The sequence below is a fragment of the Pipistrellus kuhlii genome, unplaced genomic scaffold (assembly GCF_014108245.1).
Source record: "Pipistrellus kuhlii isolate mPipKuh1 unplaced genomic scaffold, mPipKuh1.p scaffold_m20_p_1, whole genome shotgun sequence".
Lineage (NCBI taxonomy): Eukaryota > Metazoa > Chordata > Mammalia > Chiroptera > Vespertilionidae > Pipistrellus > Pipistrellus kuhlii.
Window position 1 is genome coordinate 189609805 of NW_023425404.1, and position 15794 is coordinate 189625598.

General features: G+C 36.6%; 1 protein-coding gene across 4 annotated transcripts in view; it reads right to left on the minus strand.

The window, feature by feature from the left end:
- The window catches only part of SLIT2 (slit guidance ligand 2), a 328161-nt gene that overhangs the window by 104563 nt on the left and 207804 nt on the right, over positions 1-15794 (minus strand). For all 4 annotated transcript variants that reach the window (XM_045573714.1, XM_045573712.1, XM_036419682.2 and 1 more), the window contains exons 8-11: positions 14757-14920; positions 12006-12144; positions 725-796; positions 190-261 (exon numbers count right to left, since the gene is read on the minus strand). In XM_045573714.1, coding sequence (XP_045429670.1) covers positions 190-261; positions 725-796; positions 12006-12144; positions 14757-14920 — 447 coding nt within the window. The remainder of the gene's footprint in view (positions 1-189; positions 262-724; positions 797-12005; positions 12145-14756; positions 14921-15794) is intronic.

Below are 15794 nucleotides of genomic sequence, written 5' to 3' on the forward strand. Positions count from 1 at the left end.
CTGAGCTAAAACAAACTGATTTTAGTGACAGGTAACACTCCTCACTGAAAACAGTGGGATTCACTAACGACTAATAATAATTAATAATTCATAATGAAAAAACTTAAAGGGGTAATTTTTAAAAATCCAAATGAAAAGACAGAGCCACGAGTAAGTGCGCCTTCCTTCAGGGTTGTGGTCAATACTCACAGGGAATTCAGGGAGCGCAGTCCTTGGAAGGCGTCTGGTGCCAGTTCAGAGATCTGGTTATTGCTCAGGTCACTGAGATCAGAAATAGGGTTAGGATATATTCAATACAACAGCAGCGAGATTTACTGCAGGAGAAAGCTTTTTATCGAGTTTGTATGCTGATTTTTTGCACCTATCAATACATGTATATAATTTGTAACATAAAACGTCTGAAGGGTCCTACATTTTAAAAAATCACCCTTTTAAATCAATTACTGACTATTTTCTTATTTAGAAAAGATGCCATGTCTTATTTTTGAATATAGAACATCTAAGATTTGACTGCACTCATGTGAATAAATATGTAAAATTAGAAAGAACCTTAAAATATTACCTAGTCCAGCTATTAATATTACAGACCACAGAGCTAACATTAAACAGTCCCATCACTTAATTAAGCTAACACCTAAATATTCATGCTTAGATGGATGTCCTTGCATGGCCATGACCCGTAAAAATTTTAAAAATTACACGTTTCAGAACATTTTTCACTCACATTCTTCTAAGCTTTTTATATGGTGAGAAAGCTCCAGGAGGGATGACCTTGATCGAGTTCTGTTCCAGACGTCTGCAATAAAAAAATTCATTTTTTAAATGGGAACCTGAGCTCTTAGCTATTTTTAATTCAAACCCTTGATTCATGTCAAGAAGAAAAGTTGATGTACTTCATGAGTAATATTTTCATTCTTTTTTTCCTAAAAAATGACAATTATAACTAATTGTTCTGTGACCTAAATGTCGAGCAAGACTGGGAAAAAGAAAAACTTGGCAATTAGAAGAACAATAAAAAAATCCTAAGTTTTAGGCATCACATGTCCATTAATATTTAAGACTGGACTTTGTACAAAGAGAAAGCACCTGTAGGGAATTAATTCGGAAGTACATTTTAATAACCCCATTTCAGTAAGAAGAATATGTAGTAACACTGGGTAGATACATAACATGTTTTGGAGATAATTATAACTCTTCCACAAAGGAAATTATTGTAGAATATTAAATCATATAAACCTTTTATGTCCTCTACAGAAAGTGTATTACATATTGAAAAAAAAATTGTTGTGCTCAGAAAATTAATTTTGAAGCTTCTTATGAAGCAAAATCTTAAATTCTAAATCCATAAGTACTACAGGCATTTTCAGTAAGACTGTCTGGGTTCTGATTCATTATGTGAATATTTCATGTGGAAAGCACTGCAGCAAAGTGCATTAAACACAACTGAAGTATTTTTATGATGCACTAAAATCAAACAGTTGAAAATAACTCTCATATTTTCTACTCTATGGTTCTGCTATCAGAGAAAGACAAGATTCTACCCACCTGGTTATGAAAGAAAAAAAATATATGTATATGTATATGTATATATATATATATATTAAGTGTTTTTGTAAATATTTTAGTCCATCAAAAATGGTGCCACTCAGCCTCATGTCTATCCATATAAATATCCTGTTAAAGGATAGTCCCCTTCCCCTTTTTCTTCTACACTATGTCCAAGAAAGCTGACTTCTGGGAACTTTTTGCCCACTGCTTTTGTGTGACTTGGCCAATAAGGGGCACAGGTTGGAGACTGAGGTAGGAGGAGGGGAGAAACCAGGATATTCTCCCTTCAGGGGAGGTTCTCAGCAGTCCTGTCCTCTCCTTACTAACTTCATCTCTGGCTGGGGACACTTTCTGACTCAGCACAACCTCACTTTCTTCTTAGGTCATTGTAGCCCTGGGAGTGGACAACCTCCTAATTTCTGTATCATCCTCTAGGACTGTTAATTTCATTCCTCATATTAAATCCCTCTGCTGAAATACCTGGCTTGGCTCCACTTTCATGCTTAGATTAAAAATATATGTACTTACAAATAGATGTTATATCTACTTACATATTTAAAATGAGAGTATATATAATAATTATATGTATCATCTACATTGGTTCATTTTTATTGAATGCCAGTAATACTTTAATATACTAGTATATGCTATTGATTAATGAACATCAATTCAAAACAAATAAAAGTTCCCTAGGAGATTTAGTAACAGTGATTAAGTATTGGCCTTTGCTGATTCCAGAGCCCTTTTGAGGCATCTCCATCCTCAATGCCCTTGAACTCAATGTGGCTTCGATATTGGTAACAATCCTTCTTTCTTTGCATGTGACACCACATTCCCCTGGTTCTCATTCTACTTTTCTTTTTCTCACCTTATCGCTTTGTTTCTAACCTCTCCACATTGAGCTATTCCTCAAGTTTCTGTCCTTTCTTTCTTACAAAAAAAAGAAAAAATTCAATCTCTATCACCTGAACCATTAGCCATAATTCTCCCTCTAAAAACAGAAGGAATTCTGTTCACATTAAAGGTAAATTCAAGTTAACTTATGAAATATGTAAGGAATAAAATTTAAATTGCCCATAATGCACTATTAAAATTGGTGAGTTTATTTCTTATGCATGTATATTTATTATTTTCTATAATTAAAGTATTTGCATAGAAAGAATTGGAGTTGTATCCTTTATAACAAATACCATCTCACACACGTTTTCTTATATCATTAAAAATTTTGGAAGACATTATTTTAATGTCTTTTAATATTCAATTATCAAAATGTTTTCCCATATCATTTCCAGTTATTAGCCATTTAGGTTAGTAACACTTTTACATCTTCATTCATTGTACTGTTCAGTCATTATAAGGCAACTGAAACATGGCCACCTTTGGAAGCTTTACTTTTTCTCAGGTATGGTTGGCAGCATCTTTCTTGATCTACCCGAGGGCATTCTCTTCAGCAGGGATTTTACCTCCCTGCATTCCATTTTTTTTTAACTTATTTCTCCTCCACCAAGTTGTTGGCTGCTGGAAGGCAGATTTACCTCCAGGAGATAAGAAATAAACTTTATGAAGAAAATGTGGATTTGGCACCTCAATTACTTATCTAAGTCTTAACAAGGTATATTTTTCTCAAAAGTTCTAAATATAACAAAGGGCATTTAAATAATTTCCCTGTTACATTATAGATTAGAACACTACAAATTGATGGTTTAGAGACCCCCCTTTCTTTTTTTTTTTTGCTAAAATCCATTCTTACAGTTAAATTTTAAGAAGTTTAAAATGTAATCAATAAAAATAAAGTTAAAAGAAAGCCATAGTTGGCATATTATAGATTATAGTACTTCCTTCAAATCCAATGAAACATTTAACTTTGTTAAAGATTTGCTCAAAAGATTATGATATGATAAGAAAAAATTAAAAAGTCTTAGTGACTAGTAGGTTTCATTTAACAGTTAAGTAAAATAAGCTCATATAACTAATTTTCATAAATTTCAGGTTCTTGAAAATAAGAAAACCAGAATATATTTTATAAAATACAAAGCACACATATCCCAAATGGCATCCTTACTCTACAAAATAGAGGGGGAAATATTTATACCAAGTTATTAAAAAAAATCAATAAGAAAAATATTGACTTTTTAGATGAAGGGTTAAAAAAGCAAATGAAATGTACATTTTTTTAATCTCTGCTATCCTCTAATCTTCTATTTAAGTAGCATAAAACCTGTTGAATTTTATAAGGTGCAAATATGAATTCATTGTTACATGAAAAATCAAATTTAAAAAATCAGAGTTATACAAAGAGATATGGCTAAGATATATTTTTTATGCTTTGAATAAAATCCATCATAATTAAGAGTCTTCCAAATGCTAGTCCTTCGTAGAAAGAAACTTCAGTATTTGGAATTGCAAGGTAAAAATAAATTTAGAAAACTAAATAAGGGAGGAAATTCTATAAATCACATAGTGTAAGAAAACCTTTTTTAAAATGTATAAAAGTAGACAGAACCTTACCATTTTCCTTTTTCGCCACAGAATATATGTGAACAATTCTAAAACATTTCATCACTCTGTATGTGTTCCCACATCTATCTATCCATCTATCATCTATCTGTTTTATGTAAAAGCAAATTGCTGCTACCACTTCATCAAAACCATAAAGGAGCTTTCCTTAGAAGTTTAATGAGATACAAAAAATGGAGACAGTTTTTTAATTGCTCCAATCCAAAAGTTAAAAATAATTTATCCAGTAAAGACCTTTCCTTCCCCCTCATAAACATTTTCTCTTATTCATTAATTACTGATTTTTATATGAATAAAATATGTATTCATACTTTTAGAGTTCCCAAATATATATAATCTGCAACCCATATATATCACCTTCTACTGCCTAATTCAGATGATAGAAAATGAAAAAATGAATCTTACATCAGTAGAGTATGCAGCGCAGTGTAGCTGGGCAATTAAAAAGTTCAAACTAGTTTTGAATCCATATAGAAGATAGATAATGATGTGAAGACACTTTCAACTCACTGTTCAATTCACAGGAATTAGTCTCAACATCTTCAAACTAGATTATTTTGAGAAACCATACAAAATAACATCTACATGTCAACACTGGAGTAGCTCTCTCTCCAAGAAACATGAATGTTGTGTATCTGTCTATACACACAGACAACCATGTGTGGCTTAGTGATTAGAAGCTTACAGAGACTGAGATTACATTATATTTATGTCACCATTTGCTTTCTGGACCTTGCAAAGTTACTTCGCTTCTCTGTCTCAGTTTCTCCTTCTGAAAAATGAGGAAAGTAAAACCTACCCTAAAGATGTTGGTAAATAATGAGATGTAGAAGAAAATACATGGTATGTTTTTTTCTTCTTGCACAAAAAATGGGGAAAGAATAAAAATATGAGAATATGCATAGTCACACATACGATACTTAGCATTACATAATGCCTACAATATATTTTAGTCACACACATATATACATACACATAATTATATAATTGAATAAATGTGGTATATGATTTGATCTCTAATATAAAGTAAATACATATGGTTCTAAAACATGCTTTTAAACAAATAAGCAATACAGATTTGCAGATAACTCAGTAACTATCTATTAAACACATATACACATACATCATTCTTATGGAGGTTAATATATATATATATATATGCATAAATATATAGTTGTAATTTCCATTATGAACATGTTTAACATATATCTTAGAAATTAAAATAGTTTTAACTGGCCAATGTGGCTCAGTGGTTGAGCATTGACCTATGAACTAGGAAGTTGAAGTTTGATCCCCAGTCAAGGCACATGCCTGAGTTGCTGGCTCCATCCCCAGAAGGGGGTGTGCAGGAGGCAGCTGATCAATGGTTCTCTCTCATCGTTGATGTTTCTATCTCTCCCTCTCCTTTCCTCTCTCTGAAGTAAAGGAAAACATATTTTAAAAAACCTCAAAAAGTTTTACAGCACCAGTAAAGTATGAGATTGCATTGATGGTATCTGTAACATACACAGCCCAGATGCTGATTATGCATGGCAATAAAACTGACAGTTCTTCGCAACTTCCCCATCTGCTTTTAATGTAAATGGCAAAAGCAGCTGCCAGAGCACAGAATATAGATGGGATGGGGTGAAGGGGGGTGTGGAATGACTCCAGCTTCTGAATCTGGGGTTGCCCAGTGTGGCCAAACCTCCTCAGATTAAGGAACATCAGCTGGCATTTGAAAAAGAGGAAGCAGGGATGTTTCTTTGAGGTCAGGGATTCTCTTGCCTCTTACATAATATTTCTAAAGTGAGGACTTTCTATTTCTGGAATGTTGCTTCTACGTTAGTAGTAAATGCCATTGAAATCCTTCTTCGGTCCCCACAGGAAATGGCCCAGGATTCTCTTAGACCCCAATATTCTTTCTGTTATGTAATTGCAGTCTCCAGAACTTTGTAAGTTTAATAAATATTTCAGCAGCTGAATGAATATTGGCCCCCAGAGGGACCGACTTTGCATACACTAACATTTTTGCATTAGGACTGTGCCCACACTAATTATTAGCCACCCCGTCCTTGCCTGGCAGGACTTATTGCTGAAAATTGTCCATTTCCTTAATCTGATTTTATTTCTCGTGACATCATTCTAGGGTATATTCCCCTGAGTGTAAACTCAATTGATGTTTTCATAGAATTAATTCTTTTTTCCATTGGTCTTTAGGCCTGTAAAGCTAGACAAAAATGAGTGTGTGTTCCTATTGAACTCATATTTCAGGCAGTGACCCTTCGAGTGTTAACATGTTTCTGCATGCACTTCTATGGATGCATATTCAAACACACAGATACAGTCAATGCACACACCTGATTTGGTGTAGAGGGGAATGTAGAGGCATATTGCTAACTGATTTCAGGGGGACAGAGTATAGATACATAATGCCAATAACACTGTTTTCTACATGATTTTTTTTTTTTTTTTTAGCAATCCAGGAAAGAAAAACAGAATTTCTGTTGCTTTGTTTTTCATTAATAACTCAAACCTTCCCTAGCTGGTTTGGCTCAGTGCAGTGGTCGGCAAACTCATTAGTCAACAGAGTGGCAAACCACGGCTCGCAAGCCACATGTGGTTCACAAGCTGCAGTTTGCCGACTACTGGCTTAGTGGATAGAGTGGTGGCCTGTGGAGTGAGTGGTCCCAGGTTTGATTCCAGTCAAGGTCACATGCCTGGGCTGTGGGCTCGATCCTCAGTACAGGGGTGCAGGAGGCAGCTGATCAATGATTCTCTCCCATTACTGATATTTCAATCTCTCCTCTCCCTTCCTTTCTCTGAATTCAATAAAGAGATATTTAATTAAAAATAATAACTAAAACCTCATGAACACTTACCATGAATCAGGCACTGAACAAAGTCCCCCATGTGGTAGTGATTTTAGTTTTTAAATATTATGCAAATTATCTTCATATATCACTTATTTGATAATATTACTCAATGAGTGGGTAGCAGTTTGCATTCTCCCCACCCTGAGTTATTATCCAAGTTACCCATTATTTTTCTCCTAAAGTTAGATGGCACCATAATTGCTAATGGAATTTGAACTACTACATACATTTTCAACTTAATCTTCCCAGCTGATTATATAATATAAATCTAGAATTTAATTCCTAAAAAATAAAAGACTTTCATTAGTCTGAGAATGAATAATACTTTGACTATACTTCAGCTGCCTTTATTTTTATGCTGAAGTCTACCCAGTCTTTTTTTTTTTTTTTTTTTTTTTAGGGAAGTCTTTTTTATAACTTATTGTTTTTTTACAGAGAGGCAGGGAGAGAGATAGAATTAGAAGCATTGATGAGAGAGATCATCAATCAGCTGCCTCTTACACACCCCCCACTGGAGATGTGCCCACAACCAAGGTACATGCCCTTGACCGGAATCGAACCCGGGACCCTTCAGTCCGCAGGCTGATGCTCTATCCACTGAGCCAAACCTGTTTCAGCTACCCAGTCTTATTTTACATCTGACAGTACCCACTTTTTCCTGTAGATGATTTTAGGAAACTACCAGACAGCACAAGGGCCACTTCTTGGAGTTTCCTCCCATCACTGTCTGCTGCTATGTGGCCTTCATGATGCCATAGACAGGCTGCTGTTATCACATTATCACTGGGCTCCTTCCCTCCAAACCACTCTCCACTCCACGGAGTAGATTTTTCTAATACATCTACCATGCTACTACCCTGCTCCACACTTTCTTGTATCCTATTGTCATCCAGACAGGCGTTTCTGCAAGACTAGACTTCTGCTTTATGTTCTAGCATCTTAAAACTCTTAATTTCTCAAATACATACTCCTCTCACTTGATTGGGACTTTGCACATGTTCTTTCCTGTCTAAAAAGCCCTCCATTTCTCTGTTTCAGAAAGAAGATTCCCTGATTCTCCCAGGCAAACCCAGGGGCTCCTTTCTCTGTGTTCCCTGTGCACATGCCTTTTTTTGACTTATCATATAGTTTAAAAATTTCTATCTGTCTAAAACTTCAATTCTCTGCAGGTTAAACATTTTGAAGGCTGGAATTGAGCAATGCTGAATACAGAGTCGGCACTCTGGGGGGAGATGTGAAGAGGGTAAAGGGATTACAAATATCTATCTATCTATCTATCTATCTATCTATCTATCTATATTTTTTTAGTATATAGACTTTTAAAGAATTAAGAGTTCAAAATTTTGGAAGGAGCCAGGTTAGCAATAGCATGCAGAAGTGGTTAAAAGTATATGGTAAACTTGTCTAAACAATACAAAACAAAAAACAAAAACAAAAATGAAGAAATAAATGTACATTTTAAAAGTTATATTCAGTATCACAAATGGAGGCTGTGATCAGATATATCATTCAAGAATTATTCTTACTGCCACTTCTTTATATATATGCATCCCTGTGGCCCAGAAGAAACTACTAGTAAAAGGACAAAAGGACTCCCAAACCTCACTCGTATCCGCTCTATCATTGTGACTCCTCCTCAGCCGTGTTTATTACTGACGGAGTAAGAGTAGTCCAGTGAGGGTACACAGGAAAATGAGTTTCCATCATATCTATTTGAATGGCATGTCTGAAGACAGTTCTAGTCTCTGAGAATTTGCAATCCATCTCAGAAAACGTTGAAACAACACTTAATGTTCTGACAACATTGCTACATTCTTCCCCGTCCCATAATTTGAACTCTTCCCTGACCATCTTCTCTCAAACCAACAACAGCAGCAGTAGCAATACAGAAGTGTAGGGCTCCTGGCTTCTGAGCCCTAAGAAAGGCAACCAAGAGTAAAGCCAGTAGATATCAAAAGTCACGGAGACATTCTAAATTGTTACAACTTATGTTCTTACTAACTATTCCCCATGATGTATGGACTTTCTGTATAATGCTTGGAACAGGTGACATGCCACAGAAAATCTATAACCGGATTGAAGAGGACTAAATGTCTCCTTTATAGCCATCCATCACATTGTATTTGTAATTTTATACCTCGAAATGTGATTTAAGAAATTAATTCTGAGGATTTGATATACACCAAATCAATTTGCTATTAATGATTTGTTGCCACAGGCTGGTTCAGACACGGGCCTGCCTCTGGCCTTCCATCTGAATGAAAACTAGATTTCCACAAGCAGAGATCAACGGAGCAAAGGACTAGCAACAGCTTCTTTCTCTTAAGCCTGATTTCACTTATATTCCACATTTTGTTTTCCCCTTCTGTCTTCATTAGCCCAAATTCCTTTGTCATACAGGGAGTTGGGATGTATCCAGCTGGGTTTCCCAGCACTGTTCTCCCTACCCACATGATGCTAAGTGGTGGGGTAGAAATGGTGAGGAGAGAAACATGGCCCCGCCCCCCCTGAAGTTTGCAGTCTAATAGAATAGTGTGACATGATTCAAAATATCAAATTAAAGCAAGAGAAGTTCTGTGCCAAGGAAAGTCAGAGGGAGGGAGAATGCTTAACGTACCGATAGAACAAGACAATGACATTACAGCAGTTCTAGGCATGAAGCCCTTTGAGACAGCCCTCAGTTCTGCAAGCATCCCTCTACCTGCATTCCTTCCCTATGCCTCTTCCATGTTCTATTGATGTGTTTCTTAAAGTTCTTAATGTCCTGTGTTGTTTTTTTTTTGAGTAATCAGTTAGTCTCTCCTGATTTTTTCAATGACTGCCCTGTATACTGTCCCAATAAGCTGAGTCATGCCTACCTTCCTTTGGCAGCTGGGTAAAGAAAGGGACATGGGCTAGGGAGGCAAATAAACTTAAGATGGAGGCCAGGTTAGCCATTTAGCAATGGAAGGATTTCTGTTTTACAAGATTTCCTAACTGTTTTGAGCCCCAACTTTTTCAAATGAGGTTTGGCAGCCTTTAGGCCTGTGAGGCAAGTGTTCATGGCTTCCTTGTAGAGGGAATGCACAATTAGAGGAAGATGCCTAAGACATCTGTAAGAAGACTGGAGTGAGTATTATATCTAAGGAAGGAGGAGGACTATTATATGTGGTGATTAAACTAGAATCAGTTCCTGTCTTCATTAGAACCTCGACTTTAGTAGGGAAAAGGAACAAGTGCACAAATATACATGTAATTACAACATGGAATGAATAGGTGCAGTCAAAATTCGATTTCTAACCTACAAAGGGGAGGGCACAAATGGGGTCACGGTAAAATCATCAGGATAATGAGGCCTTTGGGAGGAAACCACCAACCTTTACCTAACATTTGCCTCTGCACTAGTTTTTCCAAATACACCCCCAAGAGTCAATGAGAAGATTGATATAATGTGGGTATAATATCCAGCATTGTGGGTATTGGACAAATGTTAGTCTCTTTCTATTCTTCCTTCTCCAAGCTATTTCAATTCTGACTTTAAAAGATTATTTCCCTTCAATAGCTTAACAAATAATTTTAAAGCAAATACCAGAAGTGTCTAATGATAGATGCAAGCACAAAATAGAATTTAAAAAGAAAAAAGATGGTCAAGGTTTTTTGGCATTTGATTACTCCAACACAGAGCTGCCCTAGGCTACTGCTGTTTGGGTGATGTCACCCACCTCTTCAAAAACCACATATTCTTCTCCTTTCCAGGTTCAGCTAAAAACACTATACATATGTCTTCTATGCAAGGCAGTGTCCCATCAATCAGAAATTGGGTAGGGATAATATGTGCCTTCATTATTCCATGTCTGGGTCAAATCTCCATAAATTCCAGAGTTCCCTAAGACAGCAAGGCTGCAAGCACATGTTTAGGCACACACTATATACTTTAAAATAGTGATGGTGGGTCTTGTAAACTAAGTTTATTCTCACATAAATAAATTAGAAGAGTGAATTGGTAAAAAATTAAAAAAAAACAAAAGGAAGGAGTCTAGACTTCTGGTGGTGAACACACGATAGAGAATAGAGATGTTTTGTTATAAAGTTGTCCACCTGAAATTTATATAACATTGTTAATCAATGTTACCCCAATAAATTATTAAAGAATAACAATGATTTAAAAAATAAATAGTTTCTGAAAAATAACTCAAAGTTTTTGTGCCTACAATGTAGATTTATTACAAGAAGTTGTCCTACTTTATTATTTCAGCCAAAAATGCCCAGTGTTATTTGTTTAGTTAAAATTTAGAACTGGCTTCTAAAACAATAATATGACCCCCAGGTGGTTTACCTCGAGGTGCTTTCTTAGTGAGTGAATACCAAGGCAAAGATTTTCCCTCAGGTTTACTGTTGGAGCTGGCTAAAGCAGCCCTTCTGACATCACACGTGGCCTTGCTTCCTGCACATGACCTTTGTTTGGCAGGGACAAATGCTCACTGCAGCTGCGTACCTACAGGTCTGAACTACTTTGTCAAGGGACTTAACTTCTGATGGCTTTAACATCAACCCAAGTAGGCTCAAATGCTCTCTAACTTAAGAATCTTATATTTTTGACTTATATTATTGCCCCTTTTTATACTTAGTGGTGGATTACACAATAGTTCACACACGACAGCTAAACTGCTTTTTAAAATGTGAGGCTCTTTTTGAGGAGGCTGAATAACATCCAGCCATCCTGTTTCTGTAATTTATTACCCCAGCTGTCTTATTTCCCTCCACTCAGGGCTCGAAACAAACTAGGGAAGACCCACACGGTCAGACTAGTAAATCCCTAATTATTTTCCCTAAATAGCCCAATAACCCCTTCTCAAGGGAAGGAAACACACTATTTCTCCTTAAAACACATTCCTTTTCTTTCTCCCTGTGCTTAAAAAAGACAAATCTTAGCCACTTCGACAAGATACTTAATTAAACAGAGTAAGGGTCAATACCATTCTGAAAGGAACATTTGTCTAAGCTAATTGATCAGATCTGCCTTTGATAAACCCAGACTCTCCTAAGGAAAGTCAGGGTCTGGGTCCCTGGGGAGGGAAGATTGTGAGGGAGTTTCAGGTCACATACATTTCTGTGATGGTCTCAGGCAGATTCGTGGGGATCTCCGCAAGACCTTTCCCACGGCAGTCTACGATATTGTTGCTACAGGTGCAAGTGGCTGGACAGTGCAAGACGCTGCAGGAAGGAGCCATAAATGACTGGTGACCTAAAAGAACAAACAAAACACAACATAAACAGCAAGTATATTCTTCCTCCTGAAAATCATAATTGTGAGACATGCAAGCCTATCACAAATAACAAAAAAAGCATGTCAAAAGCATTTCTCTATATACCTGATTATAAAATGGTCTCTTATTTATAAAATATATTTTAGGAAGCATGCATTTATATAATTTTGGGATAAACATCCAGATGAAGCAAATGAGATTTTAAAAAGGAATCATCCTATATAATAAAAGGCTAATATGAAAATTGACCAAATGGTGGAAAGACTGGTTGCTATGATATGCACTGACCACCAGGGGGCAGATGCTCAATACAGGAGCTGCTTCCTGGTGGTCAGTGTGCTACCACAGGGGGAGCACCACTCATCCAAGAGCCGGGCTCACAGCTGGTGAGCACAGCAGTGGTGGTGGGAGCCCCTCCTACCTCTGCAGCAGTGCTAAGGGTGTCCAACTGATAGCTTAGGCCTGTTTCCCCAGAGATGGGGCCTAAGACATCAGTTAGACATCCCCTGAGGGCTCCCAGACTGCAAGAGGGTACAGGCCAAGTTGAGGGACCCCTGAGGGCACAGATTTCATGCACTGGGCCTCTAATACCAATTATAAGTGTAAGACTTGATATCATGGTGAGAAAGGCTAAATTTAGATTCTGAACATAAAATTCTTTTCAAAACTACTCTGTGTTCCAAAAATACAGCAACTTCACACTAGTCTATATTTCATTTTCTAATAAGCTTAAATAGAGCTTGGTCTTTACTAAACTTATATAGCTTAACTTATTTTACCTTAAAAATAAAATGTCCCTCTTGGTAGACATGTTGATTTTAAATAAGTAATCATGTGGCAATATATGTGGGGGGAAACTAGCTCATGCTTAGTTTAACATCTGAATAGGTTCAAAATGATCATTTTCTTTGGAGCTATTATAATAATTTGTAACATGTCACTCTGACATTATTAATTGATATGCTTTATTTTTTGGCTTCCTGTGACCTAAAATGTTAGCATAAGTAGTTTCCAGCAGGTATATAATTTAACTACTCATTATATGAAAACAAAATTGTTTTGAAATGAGATTTTACTGTTTGAAGGATGCACAACAGTGTCACCAGTATTTTAGCAAATGGGCAGGTGCACACATTGGCCTCTGCAGCAGGGACAGCCCTCTCGGGCCTGCAGGGAAGGCACCTCATGGCAGGGATACGTTATTCCTAACCCTGTCCCTCCCAACAAGCTCTCAGACTCCACAAACACACTCTCAGACTAAAAAAGAAACATGAACTTGCCTTCTTCCTCATCTAGAAAACAGGGAGGGAAAAGTGAAGAGAGAAAAAGTGGTTAGTGACAAATTGTGAGTCATTTCATTATGTAATTAAAAAAAAAAATTCAACCAGGCCTACTGAGAACATTCCATGACATCACAAGGAAATTTTGTGTGGGTTATAAAATGTGTGGGAAAGTACATAAGAGGACTAAAAGGTAACAATGACATGGAATCCTATACTGGCATCTCTTCCCATTCCTTCAAGAAACTGGTAACCATTTATGATGATGATGATGATATATATTATTAAATGGCTTTTATTGTTTGTTGAACAGTCAGTTCTAAAGCCGAATCAGCCCTGTATTTATAAGGGAAATTATATGTTAGTATGGATCAATAAAATACAAATTGGGGGAAAATAAGTTTATAGTTTTTGTATGGAAAATAATACAATAATTAATAAATAATAATATACGAATAAATTGTGTTAGGCATACTCATAACTGTAAATATACTTTTGCCCCACCCTGTATTAACATAATTTTATAAATATATATAAATGTCTATCTACCTATCTATCTATCCATGGATTGGATATCAGACTGCCTAGGGTTGAGATCTTTGAGTTAAACTATATAACCTTGAACAAGGTTACTTATTATATTTTTCTTAGCAATTTAACCTCTCATATAAATATTACATTTCCCTACAATTGTTTTGAGTGAGATGAAACGAGGTAACTATATGTGAAATACTTGGATTGGTGTTTAAGCAGATGGAAAATGCTAAGTAAATGTCACCTACTGATATTTTATGTCGCCCATGTCTTACTTTTATTTTCAGATTTTTGTTACTAAATCTAGTCATTTACCTCTTTTAAGTAGACCTCAATCTCTAGTACACATGTATACACAGAACGTATTTTGTCACTCTGCAACTATAGTTATTTTTTTGAATTTCCCAGCAGAGATCCAGGATTAATTAATCATATTTCCATTGGTTAACATAAAAGTAGGTATAAATGAGTACTTAAAGGGAAAATAACCAGTAGCAAATAGAACTAAAATCTAGGGATTTCCTATATTTCCCCTGGAGTGAAAACTGAAAAAGTCTTTCATCGTTCCTTAGGTACAAGTAACCAGTAATTATGAAGCAGGCACTGATGTCTTAGAGCATATTATTATCATCACTAAGACAGAGGATTTCCACAGAGTGATTAGCACCCAATCGTACACATTAGTGAGAAACACAAAACCCTGAGAACATGCGCTTTTCACAGTGTCCTTGAGTGTAACACAAAGTAAGACTACAGGAAGGTGCCTTCTCCCTTACCACTGCAGACAAACTCTCGCTTCTGCACCTCAGCCACATTGTGGCCCCTCAGGTGGGAGGGGCCCATGCACTGCGTGTAGAGACCCACGCGAGGCCTCTGCCGCAGCCAGTCCGAGAGCCAGGCCAGGTGGCAGTCACAGTACAGGTTGTTGGAATGCAGTCGACTAAAGGGCGGGCAAGAGATTTAAAGCAAACACACACACACACACACACACACACACACACACAAAATAAAAAAAAATAAAACAAAAATAAAACAAAACAGAAATAGTTATTTCAAAACTTGGAAAAATCTTCAGTAATAATGTAGAGCATTTTTTTAAAATTTCTTTATTGATTGAGGTATAAATCAACCTCCCAATCCAATTCCCCACCCCTCCCTACTCATGCCCCCACCCCCCTATTGTCCTTGACCACTGGTTAGGCTCATATGTATGCACACAAGTCCTTTGGTAGATCTCTCCTTTTTATCCCCACCCTCCCTTTGAGGTCCAACAATCTGACCCATGGCTCCTTATCTCTGGGTCTGTCCTTGTTCATCAGTCTATGTAGAGCTTTGTTGTTTTGTTTTGTTTTTTTATCATAAAATTAGATAAAGCTTTAGCAACTTGCCAGCAGATTACTTGTTTAAAAATGTAGCTGGTTTACAACCACAGCATGGAGTCTCTCTTCTTTTACCAGTGAGCTAAGTAAGTATGTGGAAACTGGAACATGACCATGAGAATCTTTTGCCTAGGTTCATTCAAAACAGCAAAGAGAGATGAGTCCAAGGCAAATGGCTCTGCAGTGCTGCTATACTGATAGCTGGCTGGTGTTGGGGAGTGGGCAGACAAAGCAGGGGGTAGGGCTAGGAGGCAGGTTAGTGAAACTCGTGGCTCCCAGTTTGAATTATTAGTGAGTCTCAGCAGGAACTGCTTGCAAAATATTTTAAGCAGGTCACTTTCATTTATGCTCAATAAGAAAGAATAATAGATGAATATAAAACACTTCTTTCACCCTGGACAGGTGGCTCAGTTGGTTGGAGCATCGGAAAGATGG